Source organism: Pteropus medius, unplaced genomic scaffold, assembly GCF_902729225.1.
Source record: "Pteropus medius unplaced genomic scaffold, Ma_sr-lr_union100, whole genome shotgun sequence".
Lineage (NCBI taxonomy): Eukaryota > Metazoa > Chordata > Mammalia > Chiroptera > Pteropodidae > Pteropus > Pteropus medius.
In genome coordinates this window covers 856,646-872,534 of record NW_024342472.1, presented here as the reverse complement: position 1 = coordinate 872,534, position 15,889 = coordinate 856,646, and the positions used below count along the sequence as shown (strand labels likewise).

At 46.1% G+C, this 15,889-nt stretch overlaps 1 protein-coding gene across 11 annotated transcripts in view; it reads right to left on the bottom strand.

Annotated features, from left to right (window-relative positions):
* The window catches only part of BCORL1 (BCL6 corepressor like 1), a 64,293-nt gene that overhangs the window by 1,900 nt on the left and 46,504 nt on the right, over window positions 1–15,889 (bottom strand). For 9 of the 11 annotated variants that reach the window (XM_039864962.1, XM_039864961.1, XM_039864959.1 and 6 more), the window contains 5 exons: window positions 14,606–14,827; window positions 12,330–12,496; window positions 11,248–11,393; window positions 4,518–4,595; window positions 3,288–3,438 (listed from right to left, as the gene is read on the bottom strand). In XM_039864962.1, the coding sequence (XP_039720896.1) occupies window positions 3,288–3,438; window positions 4,518–4,595; window positions 11,248–11,393; window positions 12,330–12,496; window positions 14,606–14,827 (764 nt within the window). The other 2 variants (XM_039864966.1, XM_039864967.1) reach the window with 2 other exon arrangements.

Genomic DNA, 15,889 nt, shown 5'->3' with positions numbered 1-15,889 from the left:
CCAGGAAAGCTGTAAGTCTGGCTACCCCCCGCCATCCACACACACACACACAAAACCAGAGGATTCCTGGGTGTAGCTAAGGCGAAAATTTTCTGCCCCTCCGTTGGCTGGCCCAGCTATCAGCTAAATGGCAAGCATTTAACCCATGACTGACTAACCTCTTCCGAAAAATGAGAGCAGGAGGGAAAGGGGCCTTCCAGAATCTAAAACTTAGCAGGGCTTCCCCAGGCCTTACACACACCCATGACCTGGAATTTACCATCTTCTGGGACCAGGTCTTCCCCCAACCAACCCTTGCCAGCCCTATTTGGTTTCCTTTCCTGTTCTCACTCCTGCTTCCTCTGCCTCCTTGTTCTCCAAGATCTTCCCCAGCAGAGGGGGGCCATGGAGAAAGGCAGAAACTGCGGGTAATCTAAAAGGCATTTCTCTTTGGCTCTGGAATGCATTAGGCAAGTTTTTTTTTTTTTTCCTCTAGCAGCAGCACCATGGTTTCTGCAGGGCTGGAGCTCACGTTACAGCAAGTCTGCCTTTGCTGAGCACACCCAACTAGACTAGGCAGCAGCCTAGGTACAGCAGGGAGGGGTACTAGAGAGAACTGTCTGTCATAGGCCAAACATTTGCCTTGACTAAACCAGGAAGAAATGTTGCATCCCCATGCCAATGGTCCCTGTTTCCAGGGCTTTCCCTCCTTGCCATTCACTGTCCCACATCCAGCCTTCGCCATTTTTGGCCTAGACTATATTACATCAGCCTCCTAACTGGTTTCCCTCTGCCAAGAGTCACTCTTCTGCACCTCCCCACTGGATCCTCTGTTACTGTTTTCTAAAAACAAAATTTGACCTGTTCACTTGTTTCCTAAACAGCTTTCAATGGATCACCAGTACTCCTAGCAAAAAAACAAAAGAACAAAACAAAACAAACAAAAAAAAACAACAAAACCTCTAAATTCTTTCACATGATATTATGCAAGACCTTCCAAACATAACCCCACTCAACCTCTTCAGCCCAATCTCCACCCTATAACCTCCCCGCCTCTCTCTGTACACCCCACCCCACCAAGTGCCAGCCATTTGAGGAAGGACTAGCCCTGCTCTCTGAACTTTCTAAACTTGTACGTCTCAGTGCCTTAACTCATGGAACACCCTTCCTCATCCTCTCCTCTTAGCCCAGCTTAAAACACCACATCACCTGTAAGGCTTTCCCCCGATGAAAATGGTTGCTCATCCTATCTCCCACAGTCTGGTACTTGGTTCACATCCCTATTATACTACTTATAATGGAGCCCAAAACAAACGTAAACTGTGGTTCTCTCTGAGGCATAGGAATGGGGGCTCAGGGTAGACTGGAACTGTGATTTTTCACTTGACACTCTTCTGAACTGTTTGAGTTATTTACATAATTCATCTGCTTAGGACATTTGGTCTTTTGTTAGGGTCAAGTATATTCTTGTCTGTCTCTTCCACTAGACTGGAGACTCTCTGAAGGCCAAGCTGTATTGTGGTCCTCGGGGTCTAACCTGGTTCAACTGCTTAAGACACGTTTATGGAACTGAAGGTTCTATACAGCTCCTAAAACTTCTACTGAGACCCGCAATCCTCATCCCTAAAATGCAATGTTTCTTCCAAATTAGTGCAAACTATGTCATCCCACACAATCAGGAAATGGAGTGTTCTGGGTTGAGAGAAAGGGCTTACACATACCATACACTTAGACCATCACTTTCAAAGCATGGGGGGCGGGGCGGGAAAAACCCAGAACATTAACACTAGCGATAACAATTTAGTTTTGGTTTGATGATGCAGAAGGCACTTCTGAACCCCACAGGGCCTTAGAGTCATTGTTCTACACCCCTGCACACACACCACACACACACACACACACACACACACACACACACACATCATCACACAAACACACACACACACTTCTCGAAAAACAAAATTTTCACATTGTGCTGAAGTTGTGAGGAAGTGCAGATTCAGAAAAAAGTACTGCGGGGTGTAACATCAGGAAAACCAGCTTTGCTTGCACCAAGGTCTCAACCAAAAACCTGCCCGCCACCCGGCTGAGTGGTGCGCAGCCCTGGTTGCCTGTGTTCTGTCTGCACTACTCTGGTCCTTTTACTGCCTGGGGCCCAAGATCCTGTTTCAGAGAAGGAGGTGCTGAATACTTTGGAGGAATTAACTGTGCAATCCTATATCTCAGAAGCCTAGCCCTACCCTCAGGGATCAGCTGATACCCAGAAGAATAAGGACCAAAATCCCCCTGAAATTGACACCTAGTAGTGTCATCATATAGGCTATTTTTATTCTTATCAGGCCATGGGGGAAGGGTTGCAAAGAAACTGGTTGATTAGTTACAGTTGTCAACCAAGGGGCTCACTTGAAGGGTTCCTAATCCACTGGCCACCCCTCTCTCTCTCTCTATCTATCTATATGTGTTTCATGCTCTTTCACTTAAAAAAAAATAGGGTCTGATATTTTAAGAATAGATATCAAAGGAAAAGTATCCTTGAAAGTGTTCGCAAAGGTATCTGAAATATGTGAGAACAACAAGAAGAAAATACTTAATGATGGAGGCTAAGAACAAAAGGACAATTTATCCTGCATCGTTCTAACCAGCACTGCCACACGTTGCTGTACAGTGAAGCCAAAAAGAACCACATCCCTGCAGGCTGTCCAACTCCCTTCTGAATCATCAAATAAAAATTAAATGGGTTCAGTCTAATGTTAAGTGTCAGGAATATTCTAGTCTCTGAAGATGGGTGATCCCCGTTATAAAATACATGGTAATCTGAGATGACAGCGCTGATGCCATCATCTTGCTAGCATTAAGGCTATGAGAAACTAGCCTGTGGATTACTTAAGGACCCCAGTGACCCCATAGCTATGGCAACCATATGTCCTGGCTTTTCCAAGAATCTCAATTTCAAATATTCTGTCTAACTGTCCCCAGAAAATACACAAAATGTTCCAGAGATTCTAATAGTTCATAAGCCCAAAAATCATCTCTTACACCCAGGAACAGTACAAAAATCCTTCAAGAGTGAATTCATACCTGGGGTTGGGGAAATAAATACAGTCAATGTATCTAGAGCTTATAGTCTCTATTGTGAACATAACCAATCTGGGTTGGAAAGTCAGGCTGGCCTTGGTCACATATCATCTTTCCCATGCTCCAGCATTTGTCTCAGCTCCCTTTTGGAGAACTCCACCCTTCCCAGGGAGGCAGGCCAGGAGTTATCAGGATCCTGGAGCTCGGTCTCCATAGATCTCTCAGACACTTACCCATGGGACACTGACACTTGGAGGTTGTAGCAAGGGAGAAGAGGCTTGTCTGAGAATTCAAACATAAAATCATCCTCTTCTCCATCGTCTCCTTGCTCAGAGTTCCCAGGGGGATTATGTAGGAGGTCACAGGCAAACCCGTCTTTTTCCTCTGTAAGAAGAGCAGACAGGAAATTAGGACTTACTTACGTGCACAAAACCAAAGAATAGAAATGCTCCAATGAGACAAAGAGGCATGAATGTGTGGGTGATTAGGAGATAAACAATAAGCCTACAGCCTCCTGGCCAGGGCCAAGGTTCACCGGTCCCATGGCTCCCATCCTTGGGAGGGCACATAAAAGTTCTAGCCCTGGAAGATAGTATTTTGAGGCCAGAGATTCACTGTACTCCTCCACAATTCAAATGGAAAAAAGCTGTTGGGAGATGGAAGCCTGAAGATACCATCGCAGTCAAAGGCAAGGTAAAAACACCTGTCCTTCACTTCCCACAGCTTCCCCAAACCACTCTAACTACCTGCTGGATCCCCAAGAGCCTGAAGGGGGCTCAGCCAGTTGCGTTCTCAAGCCATGAGTTTGGGTGTGGCATATTTCGCTCCATCCCAACCTTCTCCTGCTCCAGCTTCCCCTAAGCTTAGAGGTGGGTGCATCCCACAATCTGCAGCCTCTGGCCTGATGGTGAGTGCTAGATGCCACAGATAAAGACTGATTGCTCTTCCAAGAGAGGAAAGCTTAGGCCAGAAGGCTAAGGGCTTGGGAGACAGTAGCTATCTCAGAAACTCTGTGCACATTGTGGGGGCAGGGGAGGGAGGGAATGGCAGCTAATAGATGAGGGGCTGGGTCCCTCCTGAGTTTGAGCAATATCACAAAAGGTGATAATGTAGGGGCAGGGCTTCTGGCAGGGTTAGGACAAAACAAAGGAGAAAGGGACCTTGGAAGAGAGAATTAAAAAGAGATACCCAGGGTAGGGAATGATAGAGGGCTAAATAGCTTTTTTTTGTCCAAATCAGTGGCATTTCCTGGTTTAGACCAATGAGTTCTGAGTCTGGGGTAGGCATGTATTAGGGTTTGCACTGAAAGAGTCTGCAAACTACTAACAGGAAGAGGGGCTACCTCCACAAAGTCACTCCTGCTTTTGAGAAGAATCAGTGAAACCCAAAGCAAATCCCGCATCTCTGAGCCATAGATGGGGGTCAGGGGGTGAGGAGTGAGAATAATCCCACTGAAAGCTTACCCAATACAGAACTGCTGTAAAAGTCCCAGGATACACCAGGATCCCCCTCTGCCCGGCCCTGAAGATCTGAGAGGTGATCTGATGAAAGAAGAGAAGGCAGTGACACAAGGAGGGTAGCCTAGAGAAGGAACCTAGAAGCAAAGTATGTCCATGTGGGGCTAGGAGAATGGGAAAAGAGAAGGACCACAAAAGGGGCCAGGAGTGACAAGAGAGTGATACACTTCTGGCTGTCAATTAGAGGTTGCAAACCAGCAGCCAGGACCAAATCTAGCACACTGACCGTCTGGGGTTTGGCCCAGTGTTTTAAACTGCCCCTCACCAAATTAACATCTATCATTTTTAAATGGAGAGATTTCACTTAAAAATCCAGATTTCCAACTTTTCTTGGAAAAAAAAAATCAGAAGGTCTGGCAACATTGCATCTACATTCCTGCACGTCAAAAGTTAGCTGGAGGGAGAGGTGACACGTGCTCTTCTTCAGTTCAACAGTCCCCACCCAGCCTGCTCTTTCTTAGATGAAGCCATTTAGGTTTGGGATCCCTGCTTTAACTGTTGTAGGAAATTACTCTCTAAGCAGAATCCTAGACCTATCCCAGGATTTTAACTCTCTGCTGGTCACAATGTTTTTATCCCCAATTCCTATCCCCAATTCAAAGTGAGATAGGAAGCACAATTTCTGTTCATCTTTGAAAAACATAGGGGGGGATGATCAAGTTTATCTTCACGAAAACCTTTTGCTTCCACTCCGAGGTATAGACACAAAAGAAATGAAAATGGGTATTCAAACAAAAACTTATACTTGAATGTTCATAGCAGCTCTATTCACAACAGTCCCAAAGTAGAAACAACCCAAATGTCATTCAGATAAATGAGGGATAAACAAAATGTGTTACACCCATACATTGGAATATTATTCACCTGTAAGGAGGAATGAAGTACTGATATATGCTGCAATATGAACGAAACTTGAAAACGTTACACTAACTGAAAGAAGCTAGACACAAAAGGCCACATATTATCTGATTCCATGTATATGAAATGTCCAGACCAGGCACATCTATAGAGAGAGCAAGCAGACTGGTGGTTGGGAGGGAAGAGGAAGTGACTGCCTATTGGGTACAGGGTTTCCTTTTGGGGTGATGGAAAAGTTCTGAAACTCAGTGGTGATGGTTGCACAACATTGTGAATCTCAACTGTATGCTTTAAAATGATTAAAATATTTTATGTTATAAGCATTTTACCACAATAAAATAATTTTTTTAAAACCACCTTTTGCTTACTTGATCTGAGGACAGACATGAGGCCACCCCTCAGCCTGCTTGTTTCCTAGCTAAATGTCATCATCTAGTAGAACTGTTTTACCTCTCAACTCCATGTAGACAGAAAAACAGGTTTTTCAGGACAAATTCAATTGTGTTATCTGTGGACACATGACCCCGCAGTTGTCAATATACCACCTAGTACTGCTGGCAAGCTGATTTAACTGTGTATAGTTGCTACTAGCCCTCAAGTGACACCTGGGAAACAGAACAAAAGAGAGTCCAAAGGGCACAGGTAAGGTGAGGGTACCCTCTGTAAACAAAATACCAGGAGGAAGCGGGCTGCCACTCTTAAGGGAGTGGAGCTAGTTTCCCCCAATGGAAGGTATCACTGCACTCCAACATACCTTCCTTTTGGGTCACACATCCTATCAGCAGAAGTGCCTATTGGCTGTTATGACCTACTGAAGAAGTCCTTTTTTAGCAACCTTCTAGGAGATGAAGGGCTTCTTCCAATAGGAAAAGGCAGCCAGAGAGAAGCTTTCAGATTAATGTCTGAGCAGCTACAGTGGAAAACCTTTAGTCGCGTACGTTAGATCTTTTGTGCATTCCATGAAAAAAATCCTGAGGTCGTGGCTGCCAGCTTATGTGCTCTTCTGTATCCTGTGCCACTTGAGAGTTGGCAGTAGTTTCTTCCCAAAGCATTTGTCAGTTAAGTAGCTGTCTATTCTGTGCCTAGCCCTGTGCTAGGTGTCCTAGGAGATAAAAGAATGAAATCCTAAGTTCCCAAAAGGAAGGGACCACAACTGTCTTGTTCATCATTGTCTTCTTGGTACCTAAGCCCAGGTGCCTGGCACATAATAAGAGCATAGTAAATATATGAGGAAGAAAGGAAGGAAGGGAAGAATTACTGCAAGGTGAGACCATGAAGTAATGTGCTTGCTTAAACAACATGCTGAAACCTAGGCATTAAAATGACTGCTGTTCTCCACAAGAGGTCATAGAAGGATTCCATCAGAGCAGCCCTAGCTCACCACATTCCTAAGGCTCCTTTCTAGGAACTGCCTTTAGAGCCTCTGGCTCATTCCTCTAATTCTCACTGACAGCAAATCTTTTGTTATTTGCAGGTGAATTTACCTTTTTGAGATAGCCAAAAGTTAACTGGCTTGAGCAAAGATGCAAAAGTCTAAACAGGCCATAAGTGGTATACAAGAAGAAACTGCAAGGTTTACTTGATGGTACAGCTTTGAGTCATGTTTCCTCACAGACCTTTACAGAAAATCATGATGAAGACTGCCTTTCCTTTTCCTTGATTCTCCCTTGCCCACTCCCACAACTTTGAGTCTGTTACTCTTATCCTTTCTTTCAAAATTATCTCAGCCCAGCAATCCTGCTCCTAGGTATATATCCAAAAGAACTGAAAACTGTTACCCAAACAAATACTTGTACATGCATATTCATAGCAGTGCTAGTCACAATTGTCAACCCAAATGTCTATCAACTGATGGATAAGGAAAATGTGGCATATCCATATGATGAGATATTATTGAACCTTAAAAGGAATGAAGAACTGAAACATGCTACCACATGAATGGACCTTGAAAACATGCTGCTCCGTGCAAGAAGTCAGACACGAAAGGTCCCATGTTGTATGATTCCATTTATATGAAATGTCCAGAATGGGCAAATTCATACAGACAGAAAATAGATGGGTGGTCGCCAGGGGCTGGGGTTGGGGAGAAAAAATTAAGAGCAACTGGTTAGTGGGTATTGGGTTTCATTTTGGGGTGATGAACATGTCTTGGAACTAGACAGGGGTAGTGGTTATACAACATTGTGAATGTACCAAATGCCACTGAATTGTTTACTTTTAAATGGTTAATTTTATGTGAATTTTGCCTCAATTAAAAAAAATAAAGTACTCAAAGTGAGTGGTCACCCTGGCAATCAGAGTTTCTCTATTTTCCAGGGTCCCATCATACCCCTCTCCATCTCCTCCAACCCAGTTGCCAGCTGAGGGACATGAAAGGAGAGAAAAACAAAAAATAACCAATCTTCTACATGGGATCATGTGGCAGAGGTGTCTGGCAAGAAAAACAAAAACCTGTGATTCAGTGACTTCAAGTGGTAAATTGCTAACCCTTTCATCAGTGGAAGAAAAAGCAATCCTGATACTTCCTCGAATGACCCAAACCATATGGCAACAATGCCTCCAAGCCCCTACATTCTTTCCAACAAAGGAGAAAAAATGAAACTCTTTTCCTTTGGCTAGCTTGGATATCATTCTTCTCTTCAAAGGGTCAAAGGCAAGTCAGTCACATGCTGGCCTGTCACTTGCCCTGAGCAGGTCTTCTTCCAAAGGCCTTTGGGAGGGTTTGGATGGCTTGGTGCTCCAAGCCCCCGGACAAGAGAGAAAGGACCCACTGTCTGGCCTCAAGTATCTAGCACTGTACCTGAAACCTAACAGGTGCTCAATAAATGCATGGATGAATGAATGAAGGAAGGAAAGAGAGCTGCTATATCCTTCATGATCTCAGGAGAAATGGGCCTCCATTTAAGCCAACCCAATATAGGAAAAGCTACATTTACAACCCAGATGAATACCAATATCTTCTGCTTTACAAAAGAATTAACTACAGTATACCTGTAAATAGTGACATTCCTTTGTGTGTTTAAAAAGGGATTTGATTCACAGAACAGAGGACTTGCACAAAATAAGGGAAGCCATACATGAGGTGCAACCTGATGCTCTTGCTCACCTTTTCTGCCTGCAAAAAAATGGGGATTTGTACCCTACAGGGATGCACCTTCGTTTTCTGCCCAGTGGGATCTCCACTAGGGGAAGAAGAAGACAATCTGCGGAGAGTCTGGTCAGGCAAATGCTTGGGGATGAAAAGCAAAAAGTTTTTTAAATACCTCAGCCAGACAGGCAAGATAAAAAAAAAATCCACAAGTCTACCAAAAAGCATCCAGGTGTGGGGAGGCAGTGGAGGGAACTGCCTCTCCAACCTCCAACCTCATGTTGCTCCCTACAGCCACTATGCCACTTTACCCAGTGGATCCTTGAGATCTGGGGATGGGGTATCAGGATTTAAACAAACAAACAAACAAACAAACAAACAAACAAACAAAACAGAAATACTCAGTTCATGGAATAACAACAACAACAACAAAACCCTGATGATGGTTGTACAACATTGTGACTATACTAAGTGCCAATGAATTATTCACATCCAAATAGTTGTTAGGTGAATTTCACCTCAATTTTTTAAAAAAGACACTGAGTGTTGTCCTCTCATATCTGCAAAAATAGCCTTTGGGCCCAAATACCCCTGGAAACCTGCTGACTGCTGCCAGTGCCTGCCTCCCTGGGGTGTCAGGCCAAGGTCCTAGTCCCACTTGCTAGCACTTTTCCTAACAGCCAGACAGAGCTTTGCCTTTAATGCCACTTGATATTTGCACAGAAAAGAGGTGGCCCAATTTTAACACTTTCTTCAGCTTCTGACCCCCATTATGAAGCTACAGTTCTGTCTCATACAGCTGAGAAACAACATCAAGATTTGAATGGTGGTCTGCCTGGACAGGCTGGGGAGTGCGGGAATTAAGAAGTCTCCTCTTGATTCTGCAGCAGGCATTGGCATTCAAGTTAGTTTAAGGAGGCATCGAAAGACTGGCTAGTAGTTGGGATGAGTTAGCAGAGATGAGAACAGAAAAGAAAGTGTTTATTTTTAATTGAACTACTGAAAATAGTTTCAACATTTAAACTTCTTCAGGATTTTGGACAAGGGGTCTGGGAAGAAGAGTTCATCTGCTTACTCTGGTGGTCAGACATAGCTTTATGTGGATGCAGAGGGCTCCAAGACCCTCAGGATGGCAGTCTCTAGCCCACAGAGGCCCTGGATTATAGCTGTTGATCAGAGACAGAGCTCTACGTGGTGCTTCTATCAAGTTGAGACGCTCTAGATAGTCATCTCTGATAGTTTTTCCTAGGAGTCTAGCATATGAGTATATGTAAGAAAGAGTACATATGAAGCACCGTATGTGGGAGGAGGCCCTGCACCTCAGTAATGGTTCAGCTAAAGGGATTAGGAGTTATCACTAGCCTAGGATAAATGGCTGAATGAGCCTCACAAAGTGGCTCTGCCCCTCAATGACAGGGGTTTGGGACTCCAGAGCTAGGGGAAAGAAAAAGGCAGTCCTCCTTCTCCGAGCTAAGGAGAGGCTGGATTCGGCTGTGAGGCCTGCGGCCTGTACATGGTAACCAGGGACTGCAGAGTTTAGTTGGCTTGACTGGGGACTGGATGGAGGCTGGCTGAGCAGAAACCAAGGCCCCTCAGTGGCCTCTTATTGCTCTCCCTCCAGCTTTTATTAGTATCTAGGTTGTACTTCCCATCTAGTCCTCCTTTCACAGAGACTTTCGGTTCAGGTTCCCTTGTTTCTTCCTCCATCATCAGCTACCCAGTTAACCTTTGTTCAATAAACAAATGAGCCCCTGGTTGTGAGCCCAGAACTGCTGCTCTGGGGGTTAAGGACCAACCAGGGAGTGGCCTTGGGCAAACCCTTGGTTTTGTGGGCTCCCAGTTCAAGAGGGGTTCTACCACAAACATCAACAGCTCCAAGGAGGGTCAGTGATACAACTCCCGGCTGCTCTGTCTCTGTCTGCTGCACAGACTGTCTGAAGAAGTAACTGCTAGAGCAAGGGCCAAGCTTTGATGTCACTGAGGAGGCAGGATTCCTTCTTTCAGAGGTCAAGTCTGAGGAGATTTCCACTGAGCATGTCCAGGCTAGAATTCCCTCCTTATCTATCCCCCTCCCCCACTGCCCTACTCAGTAGCGCTATCTAACTGCAGACAAACACTTGCAATCCACTATTCAGAAAATAAACACATGTTGGTTTGTGGCCCTTGCCATGGGCCTGAACACCAGACACTTTTCCAGAGGGGACAGGTGAGGGAAGAAGAAAAAGAAAGGAGAGGTACAGAGGGAACATCGCAGTTACCACAAGGAAGGGCTGGGAGGAATGAAGCATCAGGAGGGGTTCAAAGGGTTTCACTGTGATCATCAATAGGAGAAAATGCAAAAACAAAAGCAAAACACTAAGTGTCACTTCTTTGCAAATGTCATCCCATTCAAAGCATAGGCCAATTCGTTTTGCCTCCAACTAAATCTATTAGTGGGGCTGCTGTCTCACAAGGAGGCCTGTTCTATATGCCTCCCCATGGGCTACCAGGGCCCTGAAGAGGATGCACATGATGTGGACACTCACGGCATGGAGATAAGAGGAAGTAGATTTTTGGGCTCTTAAAAGTGCATAGAGATTTCCGAGACCCTTGAAGGAAATCCTGTGAAGAGAGCTGACACCCCTCATGGAAATTGTTTGAGATGGAGGGAGATGAAGAATATCTCCTCAGGAGTTCAGGAATCAAAGGCCAATCCCAAAGATGATGGCTTCAAATCTAGGCTGTGCTTACCACTGAGAAAGCGCTTCATGGTGTCGCTGCTGGCCAGCTTCATGGCCGTCTGTCCAGAGTAGGTGGCCAGTGTGGGGTCGGCTCCATAGGATAGCAAGAGCCAGATGGTCTCCAGATTGTCATTGACCACTGCATCATGAACTGGCCTGCAGAGGTGATACATGGTGAGGACAATAGGGCTCAAGTGGTAACCTGAGTGTCTAGATCTCAGGCTACCTCATCAGGAAAAAGTAAAATGAGATCACCCCAGTGTAATGTGGGTAAGATTTAGGATGGAGGAACCACCTCTGGGCTGCAGCCCTCACTACATCCCCTCATCTCCTTCTCTCTCTATGTCTCTTTTTCCTCCCTCTCATTTCTGTCTCTTATGTTCCTGCATACCTTGGGAGAATCTCTAGGGCACAATGGAGCTCCCCTGGTAGATCTGGAGTTTGGGAGAGAACAGGCCTCTGACTGAGGTTAAACTTAAAGCAGATGCTGGGTGTTAGCAACAGAAAGACCGGGATGACCACCTATGAGCAGGGATGAGCAGAACGGGTCCATACACCAAGTGGTGGCCAAACAGAGCCTAAATTCTTTGACTCAAGTCCCCTACTTGGTATGCAGCTCACGTCTCAATTTTGCCCAGGAAGTAGGCCCTCTGATGGAGCAGAAGAGAATGGGTGCAATTTCTTTAAGACACAGCAGGTGTCTTTTTAAAAGTGTACAGAGATGAAATCAAGGATAAAATCTGGATGTTACCCTAAGGTCAGCCTCCTGGTACCTAAGGCCCAAGATTCTGCCTGAGACAGGTACACCACCAGGACAGCATGCAGGAAGCCTAAGCAGTCTTTCTGGTGAAGCTGCATCTGATGGGATAATCCCTAGATAACCCCGGCCTTCCCTTGGTAACGGATATGGACTGGCCACCCAGGAACACATCCACCTCTGCCCTAATCCAGTTCCCCCTACAGCCTACAGATGTCTTCCTGAAACACCTCCTGATAAGGCCTCTCTATAACTCGCAGCCTGGTGTGATGCAAAGGTCCAGACTGGGGCTTAGCTGGGGGAGGGTGGAGTGGCAGGGGAAGTGGCCTTCTTGCCTCGTGCCATCTTGTGCACTGCAATTCACGTTGGCCCCGTGCTCCAGCAGGATGTTCAGGATGTCAGTCCAGCCCCGGGAGCAGGCCTCATGCAGAGCCGTGTAGCCAGCATTGTCGCGGTGATTCACGTCTTCGCTGTCTTTCTGGAGGCAGTAGAGAACAACATCCTGTGGGGACAGAGATAGGTCCATAAGCAAAGAGAAGCCTAATTCTTAAAACCACCCCAGTTAGGGTCAAAACTCTCCAAATGTCTGTAGAGTCTTAGAGCCTGTCCTTTATTCTGGGGACTGACAGGCAAGTCTCAAAATCTTTTGTCAGCGAAGTCAGTCCAGAGCTGCCATCACCGAGGCCCCAGCTCTGGGCTATTTTCTCGGCAACAGGGAGACATTTCTCATGACCAAGAACACTCATCTGGGTGTGAGTTGTTGGGGTGAGGTCCTCAGAGAGGCTCACCTACCCACCCAGAGCCCAAACCCTCAGGCCTCCCTGAGCACCAGTTCCTTAGTCTGGGATTTTGCAAGAGTAATGAGATTTGTGGTGGCAAGCAAGAAATAATTGGTTTACGTACTATCTGTGGGTGCTGGTTTTCATTGTTTTAAGTACTAACCCTGGATGCTTATCCGAGTCCTCCCTTCGAATCAGGATTGCTGCAAGTATAATTCATTGTGGTCATTTATCCATGTAGTAGTAATTAGCTTCCCTGGGCTGAGAAGATAGGACCAGAGGCAGGACTCCAGGCCTAGAAGCACCCTAGGTAGTCTTGGGTATGAAGCTGGTGAATAAGCTGAGGGGGAGGGAAGAAGCAGCTCTTCTTCTGAGGAAGAGGCCACAGCAGCTACTGGGGGCCTATCTTCAGCCCTCCCAGGCCCTGGCAAAATGGGCTGCTCAGCTGTCCTACTGACAGCAAGCTCACAGGCTGGCTGGTAGAGCAAGTAAGCAAGCTTGCGAATGAGCGTGTATGCCTGAGTTGGGGGTGCTGCCTTGGGGGTGCTGCCTCCTGGATATAGGAGCTATCACAGAGCCTGTGCCTGGGGGAGCATGAGGCCCTCTACCTTCTCCAGCAATGCAGAGGCCCACCTCTCTCCCAGGCCCCAGACTACTCTTCCCTCCCTCCTGTGACATGCTGTTCTACTGTTCAGGCCCTGTCCTAGTTGGTTCTCCTGTGATGTCCTGTTTACTGGTTTGGCTCCAAGTTAAAGAAAATTAACCTTGACAGAAGAAGTTGCTCAATGTCTTTTCTTTAAATCTCCCTTGGCAGTCCTCCAGGCACCTACACTAGGTGCTCAAGAAAGATGGCTGCTTGCCGTGAGACACTGTCAAGGCAGTTCTTCTATACAAGCCAGCCTGGCTAGGTGTATGGCTGTCTTTAAATGAGTCAGTTATAGGCATCGGAAGCCTTAGAAAAAAGAGGGCCTACTCTATAATCCAGCAGCTCCATCCTAGGAACAAATCCTGAGGAAATATTTAGTGTGATGGGCAACGGTACACGGTCAAGGGAGTTCATATCAATAAAAAGTGGGAAACCAAAATGTCCAACATTATTTCATGATAGTGAATGAGTCAGGCTTCCACCCCTACCCTGGCACTTGGGAATCAAAAAGACCTTGGTGTGAATTCAGATGCATATGTATGTACTAGTTGGGTGATCTTAAACAAGATACTTAATATTGCTAAGCCTTGATTTTCTCACCTGTAAAATGGGGCTAATAAAACCTACACCCATAGGCTTATAGTGAAGATGAAATGATATGAAGTAATCAGAGCTCTTAACATGACAAAAGAAGTGCTCTATAAACACCAGCTTCCTTTCCTGCTTTCTTCTGATCCATAGGGAAGTAGTATACAGTGGAGTGAACCCAGCCCTTCCCTCCAGCATACTCCTGACCCCTCTACTACTGGAAGCCAAAAAGAGAGGCTGTTAGATGGGGATATTAAGGATGAGCAATGATCACCCCTGTTCCTCTCTGAGTGGGGGAGCCACTGCACAGGGAAATATGACACAAAAACCCCCAAATCCCGTTTCTGGCCTAGAAATGTATTGGATGATATTGTGCTACCATTTTAATTATGTTCATCATAAACTACCATTCAAACAAGCTTACATTCACCTACACCATACCAGAGACATGGAGGCCCCAGAGGCCATCTGAGCAATAGAAAGCCAGCCTGGGCTCAGGCCCCAAACAAAGCTCTGCCCAGGCTACAGAAGAGCCAATGGGAGAAGCTTCACCACAGATGCTTGGGCAATGGCATCCTGCAACCAGGATGCTCCTTACCTTATAGCCAAGACGGGCCGCCCGCTGGAGAAGGGTCTCACCCGCATTTTTGTTCACTATGAGCCGACGTGCCTCTGGGGGAATCTGCCGGGCTACAGGTGACTCTGAGGCCTCCTCTAGGCTGGCACTTCGGGATTTAGAGGGTGTGCATGGTTCTATGGGTTTCACTGGGGTGGGAGATTTGGGAGATCGTGCCTTCTGCTGGCTCCAACGCCCTTTGCCCTGGAAAGCAGAGATGCAGTCCCGGATCAGCACAGGTTTCCATCCACTTCCACCCAGCGAGTGGAAGCAAAAGGGCTCAAATCCTCCACCACAAAAACACAAGGAATGATGAAGGAAATGGAAATCAGGGATTGAGGGTACATCCAGCTTCTCTCAAGTACTCTGCATGCCTTCTTCACCTGCCTCAATCCCCATTTATTGAGGTTTTTACAAGTCATCTATATAAATAAGCAGAAGCAAATTGAGAATAAAGAGAAGCAGAGATAGTTATCTTTGACTAAAGAGGCACAGCTGCAGAGGCCTTCACTCTTAGTGTAAAAACCTTCCTTCACATCTAACCCTCACCAGGCTTTCCCCATCTTCCACCACACTGCATCCCCAGGTCACACTCATGCCCACATGGGGCAGGTTTGAATCCTGCCTCTGCCAGCCACTAGCTGCAAGGCCCAACCTGAGCCTCACTTTCTCCCTTGCAGGATCTTTGAGATAATGAACTAGAAAGGCTCTAGAACAATTCATAGGGTAGACACTCACAAAACATTAGAGTCCTTTCTTCATAAATGACCCCTGTGTGTCTCCTTTATCCTCCCATTTGAACTGGAATGTCTAGAGCAAGTTCCCATGCCTATCCCGCCATGGCACATTGCATCTGTGGGGATAAATAATGTGTCTCTTTAGTTCAGGGGTCTTTGTATCAGGAGGAACTGTGCTCCAGGAGCTATACTCAAGGAACCAGACCCAAGGAGCCACATCTAAACCTGGACCTAAGTTAGATGATGAGATTCTAAACTTGAAGCTGATGCCATAATTGGTTGAGATTTAGGGGGAGCCTTGGGAAAGGTGGGGCATGCCTTGCATGTGGGAGAGACATGAATCATTGTGGGGGGACAGGGGGCAGACAGTACCCTCATTAGACATCACCTCCTGATATTCGTGCTCTTGTGTAGTAGAACACTGTATAGGGCTGACTTTGTCTAGCCAATAGGAGATTGCAGGGATGATAGTGTGTGACTTCCAAGGCCTGGTCCTAAAAGATTATGTGGCTTCTGCCTTGCTCTGTTG